The 18,375-nt window shown below is 64.8% G+C and overlaps 1 protein-coding gene across 4 annotated transcripts in view; it reads left to right on the top strand.

Annotated features, from left to right (window-relative positions):
• Window positions 1-609: 609 nt before the first annotated feature.
• KIF21B (kinesin family member 21B) overlaps window positions 610-18,375 on the top strand; it is a 45,020-nt gene continuing 27,254 nt past the window's right edge. For all 4 annotated transcript variants that reach the window (XM_061383736.1, XM_061383735.1, XM_061383734.1 and 1 more), the window contains exons 1-8: window positions 610-977; window positions 13,379-13,601; window positions 13,827-14,009; window positions 16,245-16,394; window positions 16,492-16,626; window positions 16,878-17,045; window positions 17,280-17,395; window positions 17,835-18,030. In XM_061383736.1, coding sequence (XP_061239720.1) covers window positions 937-977; window positions 13,379-13,601; window positions 13,827-14,009; window positions 16,245-16,394; window positions 16,492-16,626; window positions 16,878-17,045; window positions 17,280-17,395; window positions 17,835-18,030 — 1,212 coding nt within the window. In that variant the 5' untranslated portion in view covers window positions 610-936. The remainder of the gene's footprint in view (window positions 978-13,378; window positions 13,602-13,826; window positions 14,010-16,244; window positions 16,395-16,491; window positions 16,627-16,877; window positions 17,046-17,279; window positions 17,396-17,834; window positions 18,031-18,375) is intronic.

Here is an 18,375-nt window from a genome sequence, read left to right as displayed (position 1 = left end):
TGGAGCCCCCGGAGGGGCCGTCTAGGCTAGGAGCCTGGCCAGGAACCAACCCAAAGACGAGCTTTAAAACGCTGCAGGGTTGTAGGGACAGGGGATTTTAGTTAGACACTAGCGAGAATCCCCCTCAGTAAAGATTAGCAAGTTCACCGGAATAAATGAAGAGAGGCTTTCCCGGAGCTTTCAGAACACAAACCGTCAGGCGCTGTGGGACACTCTGCAGGGAAGCGCCGGGCCGGGACACCCGGGTGCTTGCCCTCGCTTAGCCACTAACTTCTGCGTGACCTTCGTAGTTCCCCTCCTTGCGCCCGGCTTCCGCATTTATGGGCGGGGGGTGAGGGGGGTGTTCCACCGAGGCCGAGAGTCTGCGGCTCCGGGATCGAGGCACCGGTGTGATCAGGTCTTGGGGCCGTGTCGCTCCGAAGACCCCAGGAAACCTCTCCAGGACCCCAGCGAGCTTGTAGACCGACTCATCCAGGGGTCTCTTTAAAGGCTTCCGCCCCGCCCCTGCTGCCGGGTCGGGCCTCGATTGGCGCAGCGGGCTCGGGGGCGGAGATCGGGGAGGGGCCTGAGCGTCAGGGGCGGGGCCTCCGCCGGGCCGGCCCCCGCCCCCTTTGTTCGCGCGGCGGCAGGAGGCGCGGCGCGGCCCGAGGTGCGCGCGCGGGAGCCGCGCGGTGGGGAGACCGTCGCGCCCCGGCTGTCCACTGGCCCCGCGCCGCCGCCCGATGGCGCGAGGGGGCGCGCGGGCCCAGCCCCGGGGGCCCTCAGCCGGCCGCGGGTGAGCCCTCCGCGGGCCGCCCGCGAGCATGTCACCTCCAGGAGCCGCAGCCCCCGCCCGCAGCGCCCCCGCCCTCTGCAGCCGCGGCCGCCGCCGTCGCCCCGGGCATCGGCCCCCAGGCCCCCGCCCCTGATCGACGCGGGCCCCGGCACTGCAGCGCCATGGCCGGTCAGGGGGACTGCTGCGTCAAGGTGGCCGTCAGGTAGGACGGGTGACCGGGGCGCGTGCGCGGAGAGCTCGGCTTTGTCTCGCGTGGGCACGGGGCGGGGGTCCGGGGGTCCAGAGGGCGCCGCTCCACCGGCAGCCCGCGCCCGCGGAAGCCCAGCCGGCCGCGCTGGAGGGCGCCGCGCGCTGGCCGGGCCCCCGGGGGAGCGGCGTCCCCGCGGGCGGCAGGAGGGGCTTTGTTTGGGTGGTGATTTCGGGCCCCTCTCGGGAGCCCTTAATGATCAGAAAATCGAATAAACAAGGAAATCCGGTATTTCACACCCAGCCCGGGCCCGGGAGGGAGCGTCTGTGTGTTTCCTCTTTGCCCCCCTCCCCCCCACGGGCTGCAGTCTCACGCGGGGACACTGGGTGGGGGACATTTCCCCGCATCCACCCAGCCCGCTGATCCTGCGCTCTCCGCACTGCCGGGTAGGCAGCACGCCGCCCTGGCCGGCTCCGCAGACAAAGATCGTCGAAAGGACGGAGTGGAAGGGCTGGAATGGGGCCTTGGCCCGTAGGGAGGCAGCGGCTCTGGAGCGATCCCTGCTGGCCCTGCCCCTAGAGCGGCTGGGCTGGGGACAGAGGAGGGGTGTCAGGGGTTCTCCTCTCAGAGGGCAGGCTGCGGTGACCCTGATGCCCCATCCTCAGGCCCTCAGACAGAACTGAGCCGGGGGAGGGCCACGTGGACCTGCCTGGGACTTTGAGGCACATCCTGGCAGAAGCGAGGTGGGCAGAGGACAGGGCACAATGGAGCTGTGTTCTTTGTGTTAGGTGGGGACCCTCCGCGCCATGTCACCCTCCCTGTTCTTGATTTGGGTTTAGCTCTTTGAGACAATCCGTTGGTGGGAGAGTGCCAGCCTGGGACCCATCACCAACACAGGGAGGGTGGAGAGCATCACCCAGCCCTATGTGATGAGGGTGCGAGTTTGAGTCTGGGTCTAGGGTGGGTCTGAGAAAGGTCTCTGACTTCCCTGGGTTGTAGGTGACCCAGATTCCAGAATTCCAGGGCAGTCACTCCGAGAAGACTGTGGAAAACACCCCAGGGCAGGTGCTGCTACCCACCCCCCAACCCCAGCCACCTGGCTAGCCCTCTGCAGTGGAGAGGGTCAGGGGACCGCTGATCACAGTCTGGAGTGGAGGGAGGGAGACCAGCGTGCCCTCCCCCTGGACTGCTGGCTGCTCTCGGAGCATCACTGGCACAGACTCGCTGGCCCTGGACAGCCCGAGACAAAGAGGAGCCCCAAAGATGCCTGGTGGGCTGGCGGGGCGGGGCTCTTTGCAGCAGGATCCTATGGGGCTGAGGGTGAGGGCCAGGGGCATGGTGGGGGGAGTGGCAATGTCAATAAGACAGCTGCAGCGGAGTGGGAGTCTGGGCGCGTCATGAAAGGAAACTGGACCAGGGCTGGGAAGGAGGCAGCTTTCCTTTGGACTCCATCTCACCCTAGAGAGCCAAACCGAGCCCCCAGCCCCACCTCGTCAGGGCCCCCAGGCTAGACCAGGGGTGCGGAGGTGTGGCCAAGCCCGTGGCCTTGGCACCTGTTCAGCCAAGGAAGAGCTGGTGTTCTCTCCCCACCGCCGCCAGTGGCAGGAGCTTCCCGGGACTCTTTCCACCTGGAGCATCTTGCCCGCCCATGCTCCCCTCCCGTGACCGGCGTCGTCTCTGCCTCCACTGAGACTGCCTGGTGGGATCTGGGTGTCCCCACTCCTTGCCTCTGCCACTGGCCTGGAGGGAGGGTGAGGGGCTGGAACACCTCCAGAGCCAGACCTTCAGGGCTCCCTGGATGGGGAGGGCCCCGCCCCCGCCCACCCCTCCCCTCCCACTCCGGCCCCAGTGCACACGCCAGACTGGGATGGGCAGCTGGCTGTGGAGGGCAGACAATGCCTGGACAGAGCCCAGCTTATAATCAGAGCTGAGGACGGTACTGGACTAGGACCGAGGCTGGGAGGGGGAGCAGATGGCACCACTGGGGGCTGCAGGGAGACTTCTCCTTTCTTTGGGGGTCCCCTTCTACCCCCCCCGTCAAGCCCACCCTCGGAAATCTGTGGTCCCACTTGAAGGACTGGGTGGCGGGCTGGAGCAGTGTTGACCACTGCTGGGAAGAGCCAAGGATCTGGAACTGCCAGGGGCCTAGCCTGGTTGCCCTTTCTCATATCTAACTGTGTCCCCGTGAGAATGACTTATGGCAAGTCCAGGGTCCGACTCTTGAGACAGGGAGGCCAGGAATGGGGCAGACATGGTCTGACATGTGTGTGTGTGTGTGTGTAAGGGTCCAGGGGCCACTAGATTAGGTAAGAAGTGCCAGGCCTGGGGCTCCTGGCACTGTAATCTCCGGATAAGGATCAAAGCTGGCTTGTCTGTAGAGCTGCAGGGAAGGCCATGGAAGGGTCAGACCAGAGAGGGCAGCTTTCAGGACCTGGAGCTGTGGGTAAAGGAAGAAGGTCTAGATGTAAGCAGAACTCCAGCCCCCTGCCCCCAGCCCCAGGCCACCCTGGAAGCTGGCCCTCTGCCCCTTAACTCTGCACCGAGACTCCCAGGCCAGCCCCTCCAGCCTGCCCTGTGATCCATTTATCCTTTAATCCCCTTGTCCGATAAGAACTCTCTCAGCTCTGAGGCTGGCTAAGGCCAGTCTCTACCTGGGAGGGGGGTGATGGGGAGCGCAGACCTGCTCCAGGTTGCAGAAATGCAGGCCTAACTAGTCGCGGGAGAAGGGGAAGGGGCGGCTATTAAGAAATGCTGGTTGGCAAAGTTGAGGTGGGGGAAGGAAGCCGAGTCACAGGGTGCGTTTATTTAAGACCCTTTTAAGCCTCCAGCTCTGAGCCCCCAGCACGAGGGGAGGCCTGGCCACCCCACCCCCTTATCCTTCCCTGGTTTCCTTAAGCTTCTGTCCTTAGTCTGCTGGGGCGGGGCTGGGGGCTCCCTGGGTTCCCTGGGCATCCATCCCTGGACACTGCAGGGTCAGACCTGGGCTGGAACAGGGCTGGGGACGCCAGCCAGGCACCCAGGGACCACCCGCCCTGCTCTGTCCTTGGGCTCTCTAGCTGCAGTTATTCCCCTGGCTCCAGGCTGCTCTGGAGTCTCAGTCAGCGTCTGTCTAAAATTTTGAATCAAGAGAATTGGTGGCTTGGGACAAAGATAAGACAGAAAAAACTGAGTGGGGTGGGGAGGCGGTGTCTTCAGCGTCTCCTCCCCGCCCTTCCTCCAACAGAGTCCAAGGCCAGCCAGGACCAACTAGAGTCCCTGCTGTCTGGTTCCCAGACCCGGGAAAAGGGCGCAGGCAGGGCCTCCTGGGGGTGGTGGGGACCCAAACCCGGGAAAAGGGCGCAGGCAGGGCCTCCTGGGGGTGGTGGGGACCCAAACCCGGGAAAAGGGCGCAGGCAGGGCCTCCTGGGGGTGGTGGACACCCAGGCCCGGGAAAAGGGCGCAGGCAGGGCCTCCTGGGGGTGGTGGACACCCAGACCCGGGAAAAGGGCGCAGGCAGGGCCTCCTGAGGGTGGTGGACACCCAGACCCGGGAAAAGGGCGCAGGCAGGGCCTCCTGGGGGTGGTGGACACCCAGGCCCGGGAAAAGGGCGCAGGCAGGGCCTCCTGGGGCTGGTGGGGACCCAGGCCCGGGAAAAGGGCGCAGGCAGGGCCTCCTGGGGCTGGTGGGGACCCTAGAGTCTTGGTGGCGGTCTCCTGCTGCAGAAACAGGGCTGATGTCATCACCAGGAAGTGCAGTGTAGTAACCGCAGGCCCCGGAAGCATGCCCCCCACCCTCTGCCCGAGCCAGCCCGCCTGATTGGCTGTCAGCTTTTGAAGACCGCGCGGAGGTGGGGGGCAGGGGCTGAGGAAGTGACAGAAGTGACATGTGCCTGGCACCCTCCTTCCCACAGCGGCTCCGGGGACAGAGGGCCGGGCTGGGGCCCCATTTCTGTTTCTCCTGGGCCTCAGTTTTTCCTCCCTGTACAATGGGATCAGCGGGCTGTTCTGGCATGTCCTCCTGTGAGGAGCAGTGTTCTGGGTGCAGTGGAAGGTGGACAGTCCTTAAAGGCTGACTCTGGAGGAGCTGAGTGTGAAGAAAATGTGAACAGGAATAAGCACTTGCTGAACGCGTGCCTCGGAGGTGTCTCACTGGTTAAGCCTCAGTGACTGCGGTGAAAAGAATTCACCTGGAGCCCTGGGACTGGTTGGTGATGGACCGCAGGCAGCAGGCAGCGGAGGAAGCGCTGGGCTGGGGGGCCTGGGCGCGGTCACTTCCTGCCCACTCGCTGAGCCCCAGGCGTCGCATCTTCTCGTCCCACGCAGGCCCGCGGGAGTCAGGTGCCAGGTGCCACCCCACCGTGGAGACGGGCACAGGCTCACCGCGGTGAAACAGGCCTCTGACCGTGAGCCCAGGGCAGCCTCGCTCCCCAGGCCCCGCTCCACGCAGCCTGCTCTGGCTGCTAACTGGCGCTTTGCCAGCATCCCCGCGCCTCCATTTGCTCTGATGCTTCGGGCAGGTCGTGGCTGTGACTGTGAACGTGGGAAGGCGCGTGGGGAGGCACTCAGGGCTGGGCACAAGCCGCCTGTCTCCACGCGCTCCTGGATGTGGGGCTCTCTGCCCACCCTGGTGGGAGCCGCCCCCCTGCCTTTCCTGAGCTCCACACAGCTGCCCTTGGACGCCGCTTTCCTGCCCGAGGGCCACCTCACCGCCCTGCAGGGCAGCTCCCCAACAGCCACGTCTCCGCCTGTGTCCTCGCAGGCCCTCTCCACCTTGGGCTTCTCTATCGCTTGCTTCACCCTCTAGACAAGCAGCCCCCTAGGAGGAATGGGGGCCCTGAGAGGCTGCGGGCTGGGGCTGGGACTGGCTGGGTTGGCGGCCTGGGCCCGGGGGCTGCTCCTCTGTCCCGGGGGGTGGGCGGTGGAGCTTGGTGGGCGTTTGTGGGGCCTGCGGCAGGTGTCCGTCCCCAGGGGCACCCCTGCCCTGCCCTCGCTGCTCTGGGTGTGGAAGGGATGCAGGGCCGTGGTTCACCATCCCCGGACCCCCAGACGCCCGAGCCCCTGTCCCTCTGCCGTGCGGGGTGGAAGCCCACGGTGCCTGGGTCGAGCCGGGAAGGGCCCCTGGGGACTGGGGTCGGGGGCTGGCGGGAGCGCAGGCCGACACCTGTTGCTGTGCATTCCCCAGCATGCGACCGTCCCCAGGGCTCAGTCCCCGCGAGCGGCCCTCCCAGACCCGGATGCCAGCACAGCTCGGGGCTCTGCAGCGTCTCCCAGGAGGTCATGGGAAACCCCTGCCAGATGCCCCAGGGCGGGGTGGGGGTGGGGCAGACCAGCCGGCAAGGCTGGGGCACAGCTGCGTGGGCTTTCCTGGGCTGGGGACACCCCCTCCTAGGCCCCAAAGCTGGGCCTGCGGGGTGGACTGCAGAGGGGGTAGTGGGCAGTTCAGGATAGGGACCACACACCCCGCCCCCCGCCCCTCCTCGCACCCACGCTCCAGCTTCTCCCCACCCGCCTCCTCCCCCAGGCCTCCTTCAGCCTTTCTGGGGGAGCGGGCCCAGCTGAGACCCCGATGCCTTGGGGGTGTAGATGAGACACCCCACGCCCTTCCCCTCTGGACGGCCTGCCGGGGCATTCCGCAGAAGTCAGTGGCCAGGACCCTGGGACGAACTGAGAGAGCAAGAGGTGGAGGACATCCCTGGGAGGGAGGGAGTCCTGAACCCCAGGCTTCCTGTGGGTCCCCTTGAGTGTCTGCAGCCCTCCCTGGGCTCCTGGGAACGCATGCAGGGGCAGAAGTCAGGCAGAGGGGGCTGCGGACCCCTTTCCCCAGGCCTGGCCTCGTAAACCCATGTCCTTTGACCCTGCTGTACAAAGCCTTCTTGTTTGGGGGTTCAGACCAGTGTTTTCCCTGAGGCAGCCTCAGGAGGACTGGGCTGGGGGAGGGCCTGGGAGCTCACAGGGCTCCCCACGCCGCAGCTCTGCAGCTGAGAGGGGCAGCACCCCACGCTGGACCTGCCACCCTACTTCAGGGCGGACTGCCCCCGCACCCCCTGCAGGACGGGCTAAGTCAGCTGAAGCCCCAGGGTGTCTGGGAGCCAGACTCCCGTGAGACAGCAGGGATGTCGATTCCAGCCGACTTCCTGGAGCTGGCAGGCTGCCCGGGAGGGGGTGGGGAGGAGAGGATGCCCACGAACGTGGGTGACCTCCTCCCTCTGCCTCGGAGGCGGCGCCGTGACCTCCTCCCTCTGCCTCGGAGGCGGCGCCGTGCTCTTGCGAGGCAGCAGCCTCCTGGGTCCCTGGTCCCCTCTTCCCCTGCCCCGGCCTCGGCTGTCTTCACTGTGAATGTGAAAACGCTCCCCAGCAGGCAGCTCTGGCCCTCTGGCAGCTGTCAGCAGGATCATCTTTCCCCGGCCCACCTCTCTCCGGGCCGGAGCTGCTTAGAGGATGCGGCAGGCCGGGCCACAGTCAGGCTGGGTTTGGATTTCAGCTCCACCATTAGGAGAGTGTGACTCCGGGCTTGTTCAGATTCTCCCTTCTGAGCCTCAGGAAGGAGGCAGTCCTTACACGTGACATGTGTCCCTGCATGTACAGGAGCTCCACGCATCAGCTCTCAAAAGATACCGCATCCAGTCCTAACAGAGGTGGCTCGGGTGGCGTCAGTGACCATGACTCCAAGGGAGGAGGACTGCAGACCCCCCCTTCCCTTCCGAGGGCTCCGCAGCCTCTGCAGGCAGGAGCCTCTCGCTGCTAGCTGGTCTGAATCCCTCGCTCTGTGGCTGAGTTCCCCTCTGGTCTGGCTCCGTCAGTGATGGGACCAAGCTGGCCCCTGGCAGCTCACTGCATGACTGAGTGCCTCGCTGTGCCAGGCAGACAGGGGGTCCTGTGGCTCCTCTCTGTGTCCCCTGCCACACACACACTCCTCCACATTGGACATTGTGAGAGCCCAGCACCAGACGGAGCCAGGCGTGGCGTGAGGAGGGGGTCATGGGATCTGGGCAGCCGTGGGGGGCAGCCCACCCCAGGACAGGGTGCTGGGCGTTCTCACTTCTCCAGGCACCCAGGCCCCCGGGCTCCTATTCAGGATTCCAGAAAGACATTAGGGTGTCCAGGAGGGGCTCACACCCCTGGGCTGTTTCTGAAGGGACTGGTTATGAGGTGATCTTGGCCGTTGGTGGGGGCTGCGGTTCTTCTCATGGCCCTGGATGTGGGGCCCGCAAGGGTGTCTTCCAGCCTGGAAGACCCCCGAGTGACAACTCGCCTTCAGGCTGGTTCTCCCCAGTTGTCCTCCTGCTCTGACCCTTCAGTCCCATGGCCAGCAAAGATGGGCTTCCTAGAAGACGTAGCTGGCTACTGGTTAGCTCTGTGGCCTTAAGCTGAGTTAATATCTCTTTGAGCCCTCTTTGTAAATTGTGGGGGGACCTCTTCCTTAGAATGTGTGCAAAGTGTGGTAGGAACCCCCCTGAGAATGTGTGAAAAGTGTGGTAGGAATCCACCTTAGAATGTGTGCAAAGTGTGGCAAGAATCTCCCCCTTAGAAAATGCAGAAAGTGTGGTAGGACCCCCCCCCTTAGAACATGTGCAATGTGTGGTAGGAACCCCCTGCTTAGAATGTGTGCAAAGTGTGGCAGGAACCCCCTTAGACTGTGTGCAAAGTGTGGTAGGAACCCCCCTTAGATCGTGTGCAAAGTGGTAGGTACCGTGACCAGTGACCAGCAGAGAGGCATGTTGCTCCTTATGTGCGGGGTTACTACTCCTGAGGAATTGCGTCCAGGAGGTTCCAGGTACCAGCAAAAAGGGATGTCAGGAATCACAGAGTACACACCACAGCTGTAAGAATTTTCTAGGATTCTGGAGCAGTTCTTAGTTATTTTAATATCACAGCCGGAGGCTGGCAGGCGACAGTCCATGGGGTTGCAAGAGTGGGACATGACTTAGTAAGGAAACCACGACCTCTTGGAGAAAAGGAAGACTTCTTCAAGGGATGTGGGAGCCTGGGATAAAGGCCCGGGGGCGGGTCGGTTAGAGACCTACGGAGGGGCTGGAGCCGGCTAACCGGGTGGGACGGGGTTCACCTGGAGCCGGCCACACCCACGCACCCCGCCCCAGCCCCCGGCGGCGGGGCGGAGCCCTGCGGGGTGGTTGGCGGCTCTGTGCGGCATCACCGAGGCCGGTCGGGAGCGGCGCGCCGCTGGCCAGGCTTTGGGGGAGGGACCCTCCCGCCTTGGCAGGCGCAGCGTCCCCGGGCCTGCCTCCTCGCTGGCTCCGCCGTCCTCCGCTTCCGCCCTGTCCTGGCTCCCGAAGAGCCGGGGAAGTGCTGAGCTCAGCGCTTCTCGCAGCCCCGGGCTCGGGCTCGCCGCCCTTGTGCCCCGCCTGGGGGGACACGAGCCGGTGTGGGGTGCGGCCCGGGCGCCCGAAGCCCTCCGCCCCGAGTGTACAAAAGGCTCTTAGAATCCCCAGCCCCGGCGCCGTAGCGCCGCTAGACAGCGCGCAGAGGCGGCACCGCGGGCCCAGGCTGGACGCCTCTGCCGGAGAGCCCGGGCCTTCTCTGCGCCCCTCCCGGCCCTCTGCGCGTTGCCAAGTGGCGGATAGACCGGGCTCTGTTCTGGGAGGTTCCGGGCCTTTCTCAGTGGGGCCCTGCGCCGCCCTCCCCCTGCAGGGCCGGGAGAAGGGATGGGGAGGTTGGGGGAGGGCGGGGAGGGGGAAGGTTTCCGGGGCTGAGGCGGGTGGGGGGGGGTGTCTCTGCTCAGAAATGACCCCCCGCCGTGGGGTCCACAAAATCCCTTTTGGGTTTGACAAAAACAGGCAGCACACTTTGCCAGTTTGAGTTTTCCGAATAGTGCAGTAAATCATAATTTATCGTGATCATGGAGTCTTTTCATTCCCCCTTAAATTTTGCAGCCGAGGCGCGAACACCTCACTCGCCTCACCCTGGCTCCGCACGCTGTGCCCCTGGTTCCCTTGGAAGATCCTGGAGCCTGGTTCCCATCCCTGCCTGCCCTCCCGTGCCCCTAGGGAGGAACAGCGCTGGCAGGGGTGCCATCCTGCCACCCTGCGTAGCCGGAAGCTGTCTCCTTCCCTCATCTGGGGCTCCAGGGCCGCCCGCAGAAGTGACTTCGCCTGGGGCGGGGCCAGGCTGGTCAGGAGCTGCCGCAGGCAAGGGCCGTGGAGTTCCTAGAAAGCTGAAACTGGGAAGAGATGTCCTGATGATGCAGGGAAGCAGGGGTGGCTGACCCACTGGAGGGTGGGGCAGGCGCTTGCCAAGGGCCCGTCTTTTATCTCTTGGACGCGCCCTGGACGCACCCTGGATGCGCCCTCCCCCGGGCACGGTGTGGTGGGAAGGAGCCCAAGGCGACTGTGCCCACTGGACTGGGGGCCCCCGAAAGCCCAGCGCTCGGGTCCAGCCTGCCAGACCTGTGTCGGCTGTGGCAGGCCGCCCCCGCCCAGCTGCCCCCTGCTCCCTCGGTGGTGCCGGGCAGGGAGTTCATACATCCGTCTGGGCGCTGAGTGTCCCAGGCAGCTGGTGAAGTGGAGAAGCTGCGGGCTTCGGACTCCCGGCTTGCCTGTACTGACTGGGACTCAGCCTCAGCTTCCCTCTCTGGACAGTGGGTTGAAGTCACTAGTACACCACCTCCCTTAAGTGAGACGGTCTGAGGTGCCTGGCTCAGCGCTGGTGCGTGAAAGCACCCATGCCCAGTTACTTGTTCATGGCCCGTTCCTGGGACGAACACTCCCCCACGCCCCGTCCGGGTCGGTAGCCTTGGGAGTGAGTGACTCATCCTGGGCTCGTGTCCTCTGGCTCCCAGCTGGTACCCCATTCTCTGGATGGTACTCACCCATCCGCACCTGCCAAGGACACTGTGCCTAGAATGGGCCAGCGTGGGCCTGGCTGGCTCTGACCCCAGAGGACCCCACACCAAAATGCGCTGGACCGGGAAAGGTCCCAGGGTGAATGCCTGCTGACCTTGCAATGCCTGGACCCTCAAACCCTGGAGCCCCCTCCTCTAGGCCCTGCCTCCTGATGTCCTTCCGGCCGCCCTCTTGGGCTGGGGGCCTGGTGGGCGGAGCAGAAGCCGGCTTTTTGCTGATGGGCTCCACCAGGCAGGGCAATGGCTCCCCCTCTGCGGCTCCTCCTGTCTCCAGGGACCCTGATTCGATTTCCTCCAATCACCAACATTGCCATCTGCCTGTGGTAATTAAATGGTATTTGAACCAGATCCAGAAATCCCATCGCAAGCAACCCACATGGCAGGGAGCTGGTGCTGGCCAGTGAAGCTGGAGAGGCCTTAGAGGCGGCCAGTTCCCCCTGGGAGCCCCGGACACCCTGGGCCCCCAGGCCTGAGCTCCTGGCCCCTGCCCAGTGCCCTTTGAGGTTGCTGCCCGCCTTCCCCTGGGCACGCTGGGCCCTGCCCCTCAGCTGCACAAAGCACAGGAACAAGGGAGGAGTGGAACCCGCCCTGCCCAGGCTCAGACCCCGCTGCCCCTGACGCCCGCCCCTGGCTGGCACCGTCTGTTTCCTTGTCTGCCGCGGGGACTGAAGTGTCCCACTCGGGAGTGGTTGTGTGTCGGCCGCCGCCACCAGCGGTCCAGGTGGGAGCACCACGGCCTGGGCATCTTACTGACGGGTCCAGGGTCTGGTCTGTAGGTCCAGGAAGATTGGGGAGGATTCCCAGCACCTCTCCAAGCCAGAAGCTGGTCTGAGGGAGACGGGAGCTGTGCTCTCACTTCAGCCTGGCCCTCAGCAGCTGGATGGGGCAGGGAGGGGGGTGGTAACCTCCGTGGGTGTCCAGCCCCTGCAGCCTCAGTGGTGTGAGGACCGGTCCTGGAGAAAGGCCAGGCCACCACCCGGCCCCCAGCCTCTTATCCCCCTCACAGCCAAACGCAGGCCGCAGGCTCAGGGGGCTTCTCACTGGGCTCTGAGGAGCCTCGGGGCTGGGCAGCCTGAGGCTGAGACAGGATGGCCCTTGGGGGCCGGCTTTGCAGGGGGAGCGCCCCGGGCCAGCCCTCACATGCTCTCTTCTCTCCGTAAATGTTGGCTTAGGGCGGGGGTGCTGACAAGCAGCTCATTGTGAGAGGCTGGCTGAGGGGCTGGCTGGCTGTGTGAGCCCACAGCACCCCTCCACCCGGAGATTCAGGCATCGGGAGGTGCTCTCTGCCAATCCATGCACATGCTCACTGACTCACTCTCAGTTGCCATGGAGACCTCCTCCAGCAGCGGCTGCTTGCAAGAGGGGCAGGGGCAGAGGAAGGAGACAGCCCTGCCCACTGTCCACGCTGTGCCCCACTTCGCCCTGGGGCCCCTCCTCTTCCTCTGTGCTGGGGAGCCCCAGGGCCTGGGATGGGGCCCCTCCTGTGGCGGGCGCCCCTGCTGGAGGTCCCTGCCCTTCTCTGACTTTTGCCTCAACCCGCTCTCAGGGTCCTGCCTGGTCCAGCCCTCTTGGCTTCCAGAAAGGAACTGGAGCTCGTGCCTGAGACTTCCCTTCGCATCTGGGGCGGGCCTTCCTGAGTGGGGGGGGGACCCCCTGCACCCCTGCAGGCCTGGGCAGAGACACTGGTCTCCTCCGGAACGTAGCCCCCCCGGGGGGCAGCTGGGCCTGGGCCTCCCTTCCCTCGCTGGTCCTGGGCTTTGCCTCTCAGGAGGGGCCACCTGCCTTCTCCCCACCCCTTCTCTACGGGACACGGACCCTGGGGCTCCGTGACCCGTCAGGAGCGTGTGCTTTGAGGTCAGTCGGACGTGGCATGTTCTGTTGCTGCCCGATCTTGGGAAAGTCAGACTCTCCCAGCCTCTGTTTCCTCAGTAAAAATCCAGCAAATAACACATACCTTGCAGGTTTATGGTAAAGAATACGTGAATTCGTGTTAGGTAAAATACCTTTAACGTAGATTCAATTCCTAGGGTGCTCATGAAATGTTAGCAGCTGCTGGACTTCCTTATGGTCCCGTGTTAGGAATCCACCCGCCAATGCGGGGGACACGGTTCGATCCATGCTCTGGCGAGATTCCACATGCCACGGGGCAACTGTGCCCATGTGTCACAGCTATGGAGCCCTCGAGCCCCAACTCTGAGCCCATGGGCTGCAATCCTGAAGCCCTCGCCCCTAGACCCTGTGCTCCGCCGCAAGAGAAGCCTGTGCAGTGAGAAGCCTGCACTCCGCATCTAGGGAAAGCCCATGTGCAGCCACGAAGACCCAGTGCAGCCAACATGCGTGCATGCATGAATAATAACGCCCACAGCTGCTGCTTTGAGCAGTGTTGATATTATCATCACTGTTACTGTTAGGGAGGTCTCACACAGCTGCTCCCATGCTATGCTTCCTTCCTTCTCCCACTCGTGGGAGAGTAGGGGCCTGGGGGCAGACGCTGGCCAGCCGGACGGGCAGGAGGGTGGCTGTGGGTCACCCCCAGCCAGTCTGACCCAGGACTCCCTCCCGCCCCCCGCCCTGGGCAGGATCCGGCCCCAGCTGTCAAAGGAGAAGATTGAGGGCTGCCACATCTGCACGTCGGTCACCCCCGGGGAGCCCCAGGTCCTCCTGGGGAAGGACAAGGCCTTCACCTATGACTTTGTCTTCGACCTGGACACCTGGCAGGAGCAGATCTACTCCACCTGCGTCAGCAAGCTCGTGGAGGGCTGCTTCGAGGGCTACAATGCCACGGTGCTGGCCTACGGGCAGGTGAGCGCCTTCCCCTGTGGTCACCCGGGCCCGGCCCCATCTGAGGGCAGAGAGCTGGCCGCGGGGTAGCTGGGATGCAGCCGGGGTCTTGTCTGTGGTCGGGGGGTGCTGAGGTGCTGCTGGCTGAGACAGGATCGGCTGGCAGGGACAGGCTGGGAGGGTCCCGGGCTTGCGGCCCGCCCCCAGGGTGCTGGGTAACACCTTCTCCCAACTTTGCCGACACAGACGGGGGCGGGGAAGACGTACACCATGGGCACTGGCTTCGACGTGGCCACAGCGGAGGAGGAGCAGGGCATCATCCCGCGGGCCATCGCGCACCTCTTCGGGGGCATCGCGGAGCGCAAGCAGCGGGCGCAGGAGCAGGGCGTGGCCGGGCCCGAGTTCAAAGTCAGCGCCCAGTTCCTGGAGGTCCGTGGCCTTGCGGGTGGCGGGGTGGGGGCGGCAAGACTCGGGAGCCGGGCTCCCAGCAGGGTGGCAGAGGAGGCACCGCAGGGATGAGGTCCCCGCTGTGGAAGGCGTCCCCCGGCTCCGCGGTGCTGGAGGCCCGCCCGGCGGGACCCTGAAGGGGCTCCCTGCCCCCGAGGGGCTCGAGGCAGGGAGAACCTGAAGGATCCCTGCAAACTCGGATGGATTACAGCTCTGCCACCTGGTGGGCGCGATGGCACCCAGTCCTGGGGCCCTAGGGTGACCAGGACGCCCAGGCCCGGCTCATAGTAACTCTGGCTCTCACCCTTCCTGGCCTCCGCTGGGCCCTCCTGTCCCTTTCTGGCGGAGGTCCTTCCTGACCCTCGGAGTCTTCTCTGACCCCAGGGTAGGAGGGTTCTCCAGAGGGGGCCTGTCTGGCCTCTGGTCCTGCCTGTCTCTGGGAGGAGGTCAGGGTGCTGAGCCCCAGGGAGGCAGCTAGCGGCTCCGGGGCGGGGGAGGGGAATCCCTGGCCTCCCAAGAGACCTCTCAGAAGTGTCTCCAGGAGGGCCGTGGGCTCGGTACCTCTTACGAGGCCCAGCGTGACCAGGCTCCTGCTCTCAGCCGCCTGGCCCAGGCAGCGTCAGTCCCAGGGATCCAGGCCCCGCGGCAGTTGCTGGGTGTGGGGCCGCCCTGGCCTCTGACCGTGTCCAGGGTGTCCTCGGAGGGAAGCACGTGGCCCCAGCCTTCTCCAGGTCTCCCTGTCTGCCCCCGCCTCTCTAGCCCTGCTCCCTCCCGGGCATTTGTGCACTGCTGTCCCCATGGGGGCCTGTGCTTTAGGCTGGAAGTTGCTCTTCGTCCTTCTGGACTCTCGCTTTGAAAGAGTCTGCCTTTGTGTGTGTGTGTACATGGTATGTGTCTATACGTGTATAAGTATCTATATGTATATGTGTGCAGGCATGTGTATGTGTGTGTCTCTATATACATATATATGGATGGATGGATGTGTTCCATCCCCGGGTCAAGAAGATCCCCTGGAGGAGGAAATGGCAACCCACTCCAGTATTCTTGCCTGAAGAGTCCCATGGACAGAGGAGCCTGGCGACTATGGTCTATGGGGCTACAGTCACGCACAGCTGAGTGACTGAGCACACCCTCACTGTATATGTCTCTACGTGTGTCTGTGTATATCTGTGTATTTGTGTATATGCATATGTGTATTTGTGTGTATGTGTATATCTCTGTGTTTGTGTATACGCATATGTGTGTTTGTGTGTGTATGTGTATATCTGTGTTTGTGTATATGCATATGTGTATTTGTGTGTGTGCATGTGTATATCTGTGTGTTTGTGTGCATGTTTGTGTGTATGTGTGTCCCACACTGTGTATTTCTATAAACTTCTCTTTGTTTTTCCCTTTCTCCATCCTTTTGTCATAGAGAGACCCAAAGAGCAGTTCAGCACCTAGAAAGCCCGGGCCAAAGGGTGACCCACAGGGATTAAATGTTGCTGTGTGTCTGTCCTGACAGACAGACACCAAGGCCCCACATCTGCACCAGGGCCTTCCGTTTCCTCTTCCCCTTCCTGTGGGGTATTTCTGTCCCTTGAAGGCCATCAAAGCCTCGGATGTCCGTGGGCTGGGACCTGCCCCCCCCCCCCACATACAGGCCACTGTTGGCCGCTGACCGCTTGCTCGTCCCTCCTGCTGCCCGCCCCAGCTCCCTGCCCGGTGACAATTCCAACAGATGAAACTTGCCCTGCCAGTGATTTCAAGCACAGGACTCTCCAAAGCTGAGACCATCTGAAATGGGGGGACACTCCCAGCCAAGCTGCCTCCCACAGTGGTGTCCCCAGGCTCACTGGGGGCCAGGTCACAGGTGGCTCTCCATCCCTCACCCCCCAGAGCGCAGCTCTCCACTGAGCCCCACCTCCCCGCTTGGAGCCCCGCCCCCGCCCCCTCCCCGGTGCATCACATCCTCTGTCTGCGGGAGGACTCAGTCCTCTTGTTCCAACCGGTTCCTCAGACCCCGGGGTGGAGCGCTGATTGCTGCCTCCATGGGCTCTGCCCAGGATTTAGCTGCTCCCGCCCTGTCCAGGGGAAAGAGCCCAGAAGCCGGAGCCCCGGGAAGACCAGGGTGGCTAGGGAGCCACCCAGGGCCGGTTTCCGTGCCTGCAGAGCAGAGCTGGCGGGGGGCCCCGGGCCATGCTTGCGTACACCCAGCCCCATCTCCCTCCCGCACAGCTCTACAATGAGGAGATCCTCGACCTCTTCGATAGCGCCCGCGACCCTGACGCCCGCCACCGCAAGTCCCACATCAAGATCCACGAGGACGCCAGCGGCAGCATCTACACCACCGGCGTTACCTCCCGCCTCATCAGCTCCCAGGAGGAGGTGAGCGCCTGCGGAGCCACAGTGGGCTGCGGTGGGGGGTAGGGTGGGGGGAGCCGGGCCACGCGGCTACTGGCCCTGACGTCCGCCCCCTCCGCAGCTGATCCAGTGCCTGAAGCAGGGCGCCCTGTCCCGCACCACGGCCAGCACCCAGATGAACGTGCAGAGCTCGCGCTCTCACGCTATCTTCACCATCCACCTGTGTCAAATGCGCATGTGCGCCCGGCCCGACCTGGTGAGAAGCCCGGGGCAGACACCCGCTGGCGGGAGGGTGGTGCTGCGGGAGCCCAGGCTCTGGGCCAGCAGACCCGGGCTCGGGCTCACCCTGCCGCTTGCAAACTCGCCTTCCTCTCGGTGCGGGAGAAGCAGGCAGTGCACTCAGTCTGATGCTCGGTGTGCGCGAGGCACCCCCAGCCACGCTGCCCCCCAGGGCCCGAGGGCAGGGGCTGGGAGCAGAGGGGCCCATGCCGGCTGGCTTCCCCACAGGTGAACGAGGCCGTGAGCGGGCTTCCTGATAGCGCCCCTCCTGCGAGCGAGTACGAGACACTCACTGCCAAGTTTCACTTCGTGGACCTGGCCGGCTCTGAGCGGCTGAAGCGGACGGGGGCCACGGGCGAGCGGGCCAAGGAGGGCATCTCCATCAACTGTGGGCTGGTAGGCACGCAGCGGCCAGCACAGCTCAGCCTCAGACCCTCCCCAGGCCCGCCTCAGGCCGGCTGCTGGCCGGGGCGGGCCGCTGCCCTGACCCTGACTGCCCACTGTCACCAACTCTCACATCTGCCTCTAAACCCTCGGGGAGCCTGAGGGCTGCTGGGGTCAGCGGGCCAGGTCCACCCTCCGGGCTCGGTCCTTCCCCGGTGCCTCTCGAGCAGCGGTCTGTCTCCGCAGCTGGCCTTGGGCAACGTGATCAGCGCCCTGGGGGACCAGAGCAAGAAGGTGGTGCACGTGCCCTACCGGGACTCCAAGCTCACCCGGCTCCTCCAGGACTCGCTGGGCGGCAACAGGTACCCGCCGACACCCGGGGAGGGGCGGGGGCGGGGGAGCGCAGGGCCTGCCAGTGTCCGGGTTGGAGCGGTAAGGCCCAGCGGACAAGGGGTCCGCCCGGCCCTGTGCGCTGCAGGCCTGGAGGTGCCTGCCGGCCACTGCGGTCGGACCCGGCTTCGTCGTCTGCACGGCAGGGAGGGGTATCCTAAGGAGGTGGTGGAGGCCGAAGGGGAGGCAGAGGCCGCATCACAACCCTCCTCCCCCTCCCCCGCCGCCTGGGGCCGCCTCGCCGTGGTCACCACTGTTGGAGTGGAAACCCAGGCCAGGTGGTGCGGAACCCCAGCCCAGGCTCTGCCCAGGTCCTTAGGGCCCCCAGCCGGGAGCAGGATCTGCTCTGAAGTGATGCCCCCCGGGCCGGCTGTGCGCTCGACCTTCATTCCACACCCCCGCACTCCCCAGCCAGACCATCATGATCGCCTGCGTGAGCCCCTCGGACCGCGACTTCATGGAGACGCTCAACACGCTCAAATACGCCAACCGGGCCCGCAACATCAAGAACAAGGTGGTGGTGAACCAGGACAAGACCAGCCAGCAGATCAGCGCGCTGCGGGCCGAGATCGCGCGCCTACAGATGGAGCTGATGGAATACAAGGCGGTGAGTAGGCCCCGCCCCCTCCCAGGGCCCGCACCCTGCACCCCTCCAAGGCCCCACCCCAACCACAGGCCCCGCCCCCCAGAGCCCCGCCCCTCCAAAGGCCCCCTCCCCTCCCGCCCAGGCCCCGCCCCTCACAGTTCCAAACCCCGCCCTTCCGGCCCCGCCCCACCCGGGCCCCGCCCCCTCCCCGTTCGGCCTCACGCTCCGCATGCCAGTCTTGGTGGCCAGGGCCAGGCTCACTGAGTGACCGGAGCACCGTCGGAGCTCTCAGGCTTACAGTGTCAGACAGAGAGGTGCACATCCTGATTGCACAGGTCTCACGTGTAAGACAGGTGCTCTGCGGGG

Source organism: Bos javanicus, chromosome 16 (genome assembly GCF_032452875.1).
Source record: "Bos javanicus breed banteng chromosome 16, ARS-OSU_banteng_1.0, whole genome shotgun sequence".
Lineage (NCBI taxonomy): Eukaryota > Metazoa > Chordata > Mammalia > Artiodactyla > Bovidae > Bos > Bos javanicus.
This window is presented reverse-complemented; position numbering and strand designations above follow the sequence as displayed.